This window comes from Cheilinus undulatus, linkage group 13 (genome assembly GCF_018320785.1).
Source record: "Cheilinus undulatus linkage group 13, ASM1832078v1, whole genome shotgun sequence".
NCBI classification, from domain to species: domain Eukaryota; kingdom Metazoa; phylum Chordata; class Actinopteri; order Labriformes; family Labridae; genus Cheilinus; species Cheilinus undulatus.
Window position 1 is genome coordinate 34,399,043 of NC_054877.1, and position 11,445 is coordinate 34,410,487.

An 11,445-nucleotide genomic window follows, 5' to 3' on the forward strand; every position below is an offset into this window, starting at 1 on the left:
TGATTTGTTATCACAGTGTAACATCACTACATGCGTCATGCTGGCTGCAAACAATTAGGTCAAGCAAAGAGGGAACATTTGATAATCAGCAACAGTATATCATATCAGCAATGGTTTTAGGTTCCTGAACATGTTTGATAGGGATCTTTGAGAGGTGGCTACCAGTGGCGCCGCCAGTCATAATCCTGTACAGACTGTGCGTATTTGAAATATGTTCAATATGTGTCACGTCTAATAGATGCTTCTGTGGTTTACATTGGTACGAGGTTCTTTCTTTACATATTATTTTCTCATATTTTCTGTAGATTCATTTGACCCCGAAACAAATTATTCAGGGGTGACATTAAAGTCTATTAGATAATATTGTATCGTATTGTATCACTTTCAGTTCTAATATTTATCACAAACAGTTTTATATTACTGCAGAGGCAGCAAAATGTAACATTTCATAACTTATCATGTTATTATGAATTTGATTCTATTGTATTGCATAATAAAGTATCGCATACTATTGTATCATGGTTGATATTAGTAAATACTATTATTTCTATCTCTTGATGCACTTAAACTGCATATCTTGTGTCATGTTTGCTGTGTATGACTGATCTTTGTCTGAAACTCTGTCTGCTGCTGCTGTCTTGGCCAGCACACTCTTAAGAAAAGAGATTTTTAATATCAGAGGTTTTTCCTGGCTGAATAAAAAAACCCTAGTACTTTATGATGTATTGTGTCACATTGTGAGATAGTATTGAATGTATTGTATCATGTTGTATTATATCAGCACAGGGGTTAGCGTTGTTGCCCACAGCAAGAATGTTCCTGGTTCATTTCCCAGTCAGGGCCTTTCTGTGTGGAGTTTGCATGTTCTCCCAGTGCATGCATTGTTCTCTCCAGATACTCCGGCTTCTTCCCACTGGTGATTCCAAATTGGTTGTAGGTGTGAACGTGAGCCCTGTAATTGGCTGGCGACCAGTCCAGGGTGTACCAGGTCTCTCGCCCAATGACAGTTGGGATAGGCCAACGGGATAAGTGGTGTAGAAAATGGATGGAAATAATTGTTTTTCATAAAAAGAACCTGTTTCATATAATAGTAAATCATATCATATTATCATGTGCTCACTTTATGTAGAGCTGTATCTTCCGAAAAATAGATTGATGCCCCTTTAATATAGAGCTACCTTTCAATCTAAATAGATCATTCTGCTGACTTTCCACCTATTAATGGAGGAACAACAAAAGACATCTTTACCAATATAGGTATTAGACTTAATGTTTTAATATTAAACACTTGGGATGAATATATGACAAGGACCCAGAAGCAGAGCGTGAGAAAAAGGTAGTAATGTTAAAGGAGGACAACAATAGTGCAAATGATGGATGAGTGTACTGGCTGGTGGTTGGCGGTAGCACTGGCAGAAATACGGAGAGGACCAAATGGACTTAGACAAAGAAAAAAAAAACTCAGTAAAAAGGTTGAAGAGGAGTCAGGTTACATGACTAGAAGCTGCAGTACACAGGTGTCTAAACGTTCAACAAGAGGTGAGGAGATCTTGATTGCCAGTGATTAGCTGCAGTCGTGACTATCCATGAGTGATGGCAGCTGAATTAAACCCTGTGAAGTAAAATCCCGAATTTGTGTCTAAACATATTTGAAAACACCACATGTGACTGAATTTTGGATTTGTTTAAACTGCATAGTCTCTGTCTAATAAAATAAGTTCAATTCACTCTGTGTTATCGATACAGCTGCGGATGCAGCCAAACCTACCATTTCATAACTTACATTTCAACACTTATCTTTTCATGACAGGTTGCATCATATCAAAACAGTGCTATGATAACCATGACAACTAAGTTTAACAAATAGTTGTTCTTTAGGAACAATAATAGCGATTTCTACTGTATCAGATTGTTTTATAACTGTTGTTACTATCACAGTTAATACATACAGTTTTAACATGCTGCCAAACATGCTGTATTGAGTTCAAGACAAAGTTTCCTGTAGAGACCACTATGTGTATAATCTGTATGGCCTGATCTGGTCTGGTCCAGTATGGTATTTATGTTTCATATCATAAGATTTGATAGTGTCTCAAGTCAGATAGGATCAAACTGAATTAGACTTTATTGTGCCATACTGAACTGCAATGTATCCTTAGAACATAATGATTTATAATCCTGGCAAACATCAAACATCAGCTGTGTGCATGTTACTGTTTTTTATGCTTCCTAAAAGTAACACTGCTTACTTGTTTTCCCCCATGGTACCGTCATGATTAAGCCATAACAGCAAGCATGGCCATAGGCTCTTACTTTCCTAAATGTACTCCTTTGTTCTGGCAAAACTGAGTAACCAAATTATTTAGACACATTTCATAACAAACTGTTGACGTCAAATGATTTAAAAATATTGTTCATGTTTTAAAGTTATCTAATTAATTACTATTGTTAGATTTCCATTATCTCATCTGTGGTCAAAAAATATTTTTTTTCGGGGGGAAATTTTCCTATTGTGATATTTTTAAACTGTTTTGAAACAAGTCCTCCCTTATTTAACTGGATGAGCAGCATCACACAGTAATCCAGTGACCTCCCATAAGAGGCCCACATGGTTCCTGAGGGATGACTTGCATCTTATGACACACATTGCCACTAAAAATACAGCAATGTAATGTAATGTGAGATGAGGATGGTAGATATCTTTAAACTTTATCTCAAAGATTTGGTAACATGTCATACATTGAATGACTAATACATCCTCTCTGAGTATAACCTCATTTTTCATAGCCTCTCATGATCGTATGACTTATACATCACAGGGTTACGCTGTTGCGGCCAAACAAAGAAGTGCAAACAAGGAAATGATGACCAATCAGGCAAAGGTTTCTCTGTATAACAATAAAACTGCATTGAAGTAAAAGAAGAACTGCTTATGACTTGTAAAAGAAATAAAAAGGAAGATCTCATTCTACTGAAAGCACTTTTGGCAAAAATATGACATTACAGAGGTGCTATAATTGACAATTTCTAGTCAATTATTTTTTAAAAGCACAAAGGCACTTTCAGAGGTTGTGTTTTTGTGTCTGTGCATCTGTGTTGGTGTGCTAGCTCAAGGATGCATGAGAGAGATTAAAAGAGGATGTGGTAATGCAGTTGCTGTTCACACTTCTCCCTAATTGCTATAACCTTTAACAAAGTGAGGCGTGATGGGTTTCCACAGCTGAACTTCCTTTTTTGGGCTGTTTTTGGGATGTAAAATGAGTTTCGGTTTTCATCTTTGAAGAACAATTTTTGAAGGTAATAACTGATTGATGTGCACATCTTTGAAGGACTGCACCAAAAAACAAAGCCTGAGTGAATCATACTGTCGTTTATAGTCCTTAAAAAACATCACTTATAATGAACATGATGGTTCATGAAAGACTCTGAGTAGGTAGGAGCATTACTTAACGTTCTCATGAGGCCTGTTTTAGCTGCTGTCCTAAACTTCCTCTGCATCTTCATCCCTTGTATTCAGCTTTACATCATTCAAAAAATATGTGGATTAAACAAAGAGCAAAACAGCTTAAAAAAGACAGCAAACAAAAGTTATACTAGTAGCCAACTAGCTTATATCAGCACAGAGATAAACAAAAAAAAAGGGAAACACCAGTCTTCACCATATGATGGTCAGTTAAACAAATGATTGCACAACAAAGATAAAGCTAGAGCTTAATTATCGATGTAAGAGCTATTATTTGGTACATTTGGTCAAAGCTATAGTAGTTTAGTCTACTTTCTTCAATTGTTTCCTGTGTTTAAACATCATGTTGTTGATAAAAGGTATGTACCACATGTTCAAGACAGTCTGGCTGCAGACTGTTCATCTTTGACAGACACTCTCACAGACCATTCATCTAAAACAAGCTAAAACTTTACTATAGAAATCAGATTAAACTTCTGTTTAGGGTTGGGGTAAGGGTAAGGGTACAAAAGTTAAAAGTCAAAAACCTGACAAGCAAAACCTGCCAACAAAACATTTAACAAAGCCTGCTGCTAAGAAAAACCTCATCCTCCATGAAAACATTGTCACACAGCCAGCATAGCTAAGGTAGCTCTGTTCCCAGGTTAAGCTACATAGCTACTGGAGCTACATAGCTTAGGAGCAAGAGTAAGAAGCTAATGTAGCTAAAGATAAGCTCAAGAAGCAGCTACTCAAGCCACGTCTATACGTTACCTACACAGCTTCATTAGCTTTAGCTTTGGCTAAGTGTTGCCTCATTAGCTTTAGATTAAGCTTTCCTAGCTAAAGCAAGCCACTGCCTGTGTAACAACTTCTAAAATGGGTATCTGTAATCTGTAAAGCTTACAGAACATTTAATGAAGTGAAAAAAAAAAACAGTCTGCTCAAAGTCAAAATGCTTATCCTCAATGAAAACATTTGAAAGCAGCAAAGTAGCTTACATAGCTCTGTTAGTTGCTTATGCTATTTATCTAAAGTAGATGCATAGCTAATATAACTACCTAGCTAACATAGCTGCATAGGTAACGTAGTGAAAGCTAAGCTCACAAAGTGGCTACATGAGCTACACTGCTATGTTAGCATTAGCTATGTTTGCCAAAGAGCATGTCGCTAATTAACCTTGACTAAACAACTAGCATAGCTATATTAGTTTTAGCTCCAGCTAACAAAGCTCAAGCAAGCCACTGTACATGTATGCATAATTTAATCCTGGATTTGACCTCTGACCTTTTTCTCAATTTCATTTGTGAAATGTTGTTTAGTCTGTAAGGCTTGCAATTTTGTTATTAAATGAACTGGAAATATGTTGTACCGGCATGTTACAGCACTTACTTTCTGAGATATACAGCTTCTTAGAGGTGTCGTCTGCAGCTGGAGCCTTCTCTTTTGTTTTTGTAGGTCAGGCACACTTTTTAGTTATGGGCTGCTTCACTGACCCAGAAAATTGCCACTAGTGTAAAATACATGACTAAAAGAAAAATGAGTGTATAGATTAATGAGTTGTCATCTTTTCATTTTAATGCAGCACCTTACTGAATCTGTGGGGTGATGTGTATCTAAAGATTTCATGAAGACTTACCTTATTTGTGTCTGTTTATCCAAGAATTTTTAAATAAAATAATCAGTTTTCATCAGATTTCATTGAAATGTAAGTCATTTATTATTTAATCATTAAACATCCACTTCAATATTTACATTCAAACCATTTGAACACATCTTCAAACATATTCTAGCTTATAATATTCAGAATGCAGCACTGATGTTGTACTGTGAAACTCTACCTGCTTGCTGCTGCAGAAAGAAAATCACAATTAAATAGCATCTACAAACAGCCTATTGCTTTAGTGACATTACAATAAACTTAATAAAAATGTAGAGTCCAGCTCTGTTCTTGCATCCTGTATGGTGTCTGCACCACTTCCACTTCCTGCACTGCTCACAGAAAGTCCCTCAAATTTTAATTTCACTATTGTAGCGTCTCTGGGAAGTCCTGTGCTTCACAGCAGTTATTGCTGCGGTTAACATACAACTGTAGCAATCTTAAGCTCATTGTTTCCCCTCGTACCAGCTGGCTGTGAACAAACTCGTCACCTTGGAAAGGAAGCATAAATGTCTTGATGATATAAGCTAACAACTCAGGCTCTCTCAGGTAATCCAGCACTGGCTCAGCATCACAATCCAGCTTCTACACATGCAGTATCCCTTGTGCCTGTTTGTTTTTTTACATCTTTGTTGGTTCTGATGTGGAGTCAAGAAGAGCTTGATAGATGTCAGACTTTAGGAACCGTGGGTAAGAGTCTCTCTCCATCAGCCCATAGACGATCCTCTGGGCATCGTCGAAACAAAACGTGGTGGGCTCCTTCATGTTTCGCCTGATCAGGTCTCTGGTCTTGTGATCAATATTGATCTGGAAGCAGATGCAAATATAAGGACGATAAATACTCGAGAAGAAGCATTAGTGTAACAATAAAGCTGTCTGAATTATTAACAGATCTGTACATACTTCTCTCAAAGCCTCAGTTTGAATGTAGCGTTTGAAGATCTTCTTGGCTCTGGAGCACATCCTAAAGGAAGACTTGATCTTCTTGTAGTCTTCACACACCATCCAAAACTCTATGTTTTCATCGCTGAATTCTGTCTTCAAGAAGGCCTGGAATATCTTTAAGCCATCTGCAGAGAAACGCAAGCATTAGTAAGAATCATAAAGCACTGATAAAGAAAATTTATAATATTTGACTGTATTTTGTTTAACTTACATTTGGATGAAAGTAGTCTCTCCAGTGAGCTTGACCACTGCGATATGTCCTCAAAAGAAAGTCTGCAAAAAAGACAGGGTGTCACTTAAATGTGCAACAAGTGGGCTGTGCATTTGAATATCCATTACTTTCATTTTAATAGTGATTTTTTTCTTTACTTACCCTTCAGTGGAAACAGCCTGGGATGATCTACTCTGCAGCCAAGACCTCAAATTCCCCCTGTGATCAAATAAATACAAGTGAATAAGTTTTATCATGCTCATATTATCTTCTCTTAGTGATCCACAAAAGGAGCTACAGTACATAAACCAATATATTTACCTGTCCTTTACACTGATCTTTTCAGTAGTGTCCATGTTGAACTGCTGCAGCTCCGGTGGAGGTGAAGTGACAAGGCTTGGCATGGCTATTGTGTGTATATGTCTGATATCTTTGACAGCCAAACTTTCTGTTTGACAAACTTGCTGAGTGTCAGCTTTTATACGCGCGACAGATGTCTGAAATGAGTTTGGTGAGTATCGTCACAGCATCACTCTGAGCTAACCGCAGAAAAAGAGGAAGCTGCAGATGACGCAAACATGCAGACTTGGTGCTGTAGTTGTTTATCTGTACTGTATAGGCCTACCTGTTTGCTTTACATTCAGGGGGATGCAAATAAGGCAGTGGAAAAGTCAACAACAGATAGGCAAATGTTTCAGTCTCTGTTTCTCGACTGACATCAGACTTTTGTTTTATGTTGTGGAAACTTTTGTGCTGAGAATGATTAAGCATTCATGCAGATTCATTTGACCTAAGATGGTAAAGATGTAAAGGTTTGAACCAGTAGAACAACTGTGTGCATCTTTAAAGGCAGTATCACCCTCTCATTACAGCAGCAATTCCTCTCATAACATTTTTTTTTTTCAAAATAGTAGGAGAAGACATCCTAATATCCATTTCTGATGTGAACTGACTGCATGTTAACACTGATGTCCTGCCATCAATTAAACTCTACCACAAAAGTATCAATTTTTTATTATGTGAATAATTTGTATTTCTTTCTTTTAAAAGTAACAGTGTCATAATTTAACCCTTCAATCCCAACTCCAGTTTTTCCTCGCCACTGTAAGAAGGTAAAATACTACTAGTGCTGAGCTTATGGTCATTAACATTGGTCTTTATAAAAGACTACAGATGTTCTCAGGTGTTTAATTCTATTTTGGGCTAAACGCCCATTCAAATTGCATTTAGCCAAATAGGAAATAGATGCCAGGGAACACTAAATCGTGTTAAATCCACTAGTTTAAAGAAGACAAAATACTTAGAAAATGTTTATAAAAAAGGATAGCTAATTAGAAGGGCTGTCAGTAGATACATTTTTAAACTCAGAATTTCTGTTGTTAATCACGATTAATCACACCCTTTTTCTTGTGTTTTAAAATTCTGCTATATGGGATTTAAAGGGTTTTCATGTCATTTTGGATTACTCTTCTGTATTAAACTAAAGGGTAATTTACTTCCTGATGGATTTCTTTTGATCACTGATGCTGCATGGAGACACTGATGTGGCCTCAACCAAAGTATGCTGAAAGGTACAATAAAGCATGTGATTAATCACGATTTAAAAAAACAATGGTGCACTAGTTGTGGACCTTAATTAATCATGATTAACACAATCAATCCTGCCAGCCCTAGTAATCAGTTAACCAACTCGTAAATCTTGTGCTGGCTAATTTGACAGACACATTTAACCCTTTAGAATGCTAACCATATGCATCCCGAGTCTAGACCTGCCCTCTATGTGAAGTGTCTTGGGATAACTTTGATCATTAATTGGTGTTGTACAAAGAAAGATTGATTGATTTTCAAGAACTCTCATGACGTAACCAGATGCACTTAGGACACAAGTTTCAACCCTAAGCAAATCTAAAGCCCTAGCGATGAAGTGAGATCTCCGAACCCATACTCACTGTAGGATTAGTGTGTCAAGGATCTAGAAAAATAGCCACAATTACAGAGGATGAACACTGCGGTACACATTTTGTTAAAATATTAATAATCAATAGTATAGTTGCTAATATAAATGAATACAATGATAAATCACAACTAATAAATAATGGGGCACCACCTAGAAATCAGCAATCAAAAACAGCACAATTCTGGCTCATAATTAAGATTTACACATGATGTAGCCACTACCGAGATGCGCCCCTATCAAATGAGTAAACTCCATAGATAACTGGATAACGTGAATCGTGGCGACTGTAGACACGTCAGTACACGACTTTTGTTATTTTTGAAAAGAAGACAACTCACTGCTGTTCTTTGCTCTCCTTTTAACAAAGAAATGTCGTCAAGTGCAGATAAAACTGGCACTCTAGCAGCATCCACGCTAATGTCTTCTGCCATAATTGCACCAGTCTCTTGTTGCTGCTTGCATATGTCATGACCCCGCCGCTCCAGAGAGTACTGCCCCTCGTTGCTGATTGGTCCTGTCACTTTCTAACCTGGCCCAAATGGTTCAGATGGGAGCTTTGCAAAATGGATTCGCCAGTGAAACGGGCGTATCCATGTGCTATGTGCTTTTAGGTGAAGCTGGGAGCACAAAGCAATACCATGGAAGGCTGCGGATCTCAGATCTCCTATCAGAAAGGAAAATGGGTCCTCTGTGAATGTGCTGCAAAGGAACTCTCTCTGTTTGTATGGCCCTTTGTTCAAGATTACCCAACAAAACTACTACAACTCAGGCTTCAAAACTGCCATGCAGACTCAGTCTTGTTTTCCACATGACTGGACCCAACAATATTTTGAGGAAACCAGAAGTCTTAGAAAAACTGAAGGCATACAAATCTCTGGACATGTACAGTTTTGTACTTTGTGGTAATGATCAGGACATTCAACACCATATTTTGTCATTTGTCTTTTGGATATTAAGGACGTGGGCTTATGTGTATTAGTCAAAGAACTTCATACTGATGGTGAACTGCACTGTCATGTCATAAATTGTTCAATGTGAGCTTCACAAACAACGGCCACTCGGAAGAGATGTCCTCCAATGTCACCAAAATCCTGATTCAGTTTGCTCTCTCTTTAACTTGTTAGAAATCCACTGGGAAATATACGTACGTAGATCAGCCTCCAATCTCCCCTTCACATTCCTTCATTCAACCTTAAAATGTCATTATTTTAAAAGATGTCTTCTCTTAAACATGAGGGCTTTGGTTTCATAAATGTCTCAGAATTAACCACTAATTTTTAATATCCATGTTAGCCAAACTAGAATCAGTGTCGTATCCTCTTTCCTGTCCATGTTGTCTCTCTGTTTAGACCCTTTGAGTTGTCATATGGACCCATTTGCTTCTTAGAAGCATATCTTGTCTCTTCTTTGTCTCACTCTGAAAATGACTTAACATGTCTTTAATAATGACTTGCTTCCGTTTTTTTCAGCTTCTTTCTCTTATTTGGCTTTTGACAGGGAAGGCACACAGGAAACCTGGAGGGAAATAGCGAGGGGTGACATGAAACTAACATCGCCCACTCAGACCAAACAAGGGTTATGAAATACTGTATGTCTTAGATATAGAAGCCACCCGGTGTTTCCACTGTGAACAGGGCTGTGGTGATAACTCAGAAAAAATGGGGGATCTCTGAGTGTAATATGATATCTTTAAGTTCCTCCAGCCATAGAAAGATCTATATCTCTATAGGTCCCCCTTTACAGTCCCCATGTATGACATAATGCCAGTTTTACGTGGTGGAGTATGTTTAGTTTCTCTCTAAATGATGATGCACAACATGAGCTCATCCTTTTCCTACTTTTAGAAACAGTCTTCAATTTCAAGTCACTCCTTGCCCCTTGAAACAGAGCTGCAAGGAATAGTGGCGAAGTCTTTACCCTTCAAGTTCCTGATCTGTCATCAGTAATCGTCGCCAGCATTTATGTAAACAGACATGACAGCAATACCTGAAATTTATGATACAAATTATTTTCCAAATTCTTATTTGAACCACATTAAACTATGATAGTTTGGAGTGTACAACAGTAACATCTACATTTGAAGAGCCATGTGGCCCTAGCCCCTCACCCTATCCCTCCATTCCAATAAGAATCAGGACACTGTAACTCTAGATGCACATGCAAAATACAGAGGTAGGGCAAAGTGGTAATGGCAGGATATGTACTGAAAAGGAACCAAGGGTTGGTCAAAACCTGGTCTGATCTTTATGTAAAGTGCCATGACATGGCATTTTTTTGGTTTAAATTAATTATTAAACACCATCAGTTCTTCGTCAGAGCTGTGGGAAATGTCAGTGACCTTTCCACACACACACAACACACATAACACACTTCCTGTGTCTTCAATGAGGGAAGTTGTGACTATACAAAAGCTTTCACCTGTCATCTGGACATTCCTCTATGATCTCAGAAAGTTTTCAGAAGGAACAAAGAAGAAGAAGGTCTAGCTTTGTTGTAATTAAGTCATCTTCAAGGATAACACACTAAAAACTACCACGGACCTATCTTTTAGCAAAACTAACTTTTATTTGGAAAAAAAGCCAAAAAATGATCATTGCTTTAAAGCAGTCATTCCCAACCATTTTTCCTTTGAGCTCCTTTGTTTCACACATGCATCTGGTGTGTCAGGAAAGAGCTTTGAAAAAAACTCAGAGGGTGATTGGATGAACGTTCTGTCTGTCACATCTTTACAGGACAATCAGAGCAACAAAACACATGACGTCGTAGCCGCTACCGAAGTGTGCGTGCGCCACTACCGAGGAATAAACTTGATATAGAACAGCATAAATCAAACTATGGCGACTATAGACATGTCAGTACACGACTTTTGTTGTTTTTGAAAAGAAAACAGCTCACTGCTGTTCTTTGTTCTTCTTTTAACAAAGAAATGTCAAGTTCAGATAAAACTGGCGCTTTAGCAGCATCCACACCAATCTCTTCCGCCATAATGGCACTGGCTTCTTGTTGCTGCTTGCTTATGTCACGACTCCGCTTCACCCAAAAGTACTGCCTCTCGTCACTGATTGGTCCTGTCACTTTCTACCTGGGTCCAAATGGTTCAGACAGTAGCTTTGCAAGATGGATTCGCCAGTGAGAAATAAGGAAATCCACATGGTGGATCCACCTGCTTTGCAAGGTTACCCCTTACCTGTATCTAAGAAAACCTGAGCCTCCCCAGGACTGACATGAAA

The 11,445-nt window shown here is 38.0% G+C and overlaps 1 protein-coding gene across 1 annotated transcript; it reads right to left on the bottom strand.

The window, feature by feature from the left end:
• Window positions 1–5,170: 5,170 nt before the first annotated feature.
• Window positions 5,171–6,730, bottom strand: LOC121520348 (regulator of G-protein signaling 13-like). The gene is made up of 5 exons (XM_041803745.1): window positions 6,580–6,730; window positions 6,421–6,477; window positions 6,259–6,320; window positions 6,006–6,172; window positions 5,171–5,909 (listed from the first exon to the last, which is right to left on the bottom strand). The coding sequence occupies exons 1-5, from the start codon at window positions 6,660–6,662 to the stop codon at window positions 5,724–5,726; spliced, it is 555 nt and encodes a 184-aa protein (XP_041659679.1). The 5' UTR covers window positions 6,663–6,730; the 3' UTR covers window positions 5,171–5,723.
• Window positions 6,731–11,445: the final 4,715 nt, after the last annotated feature.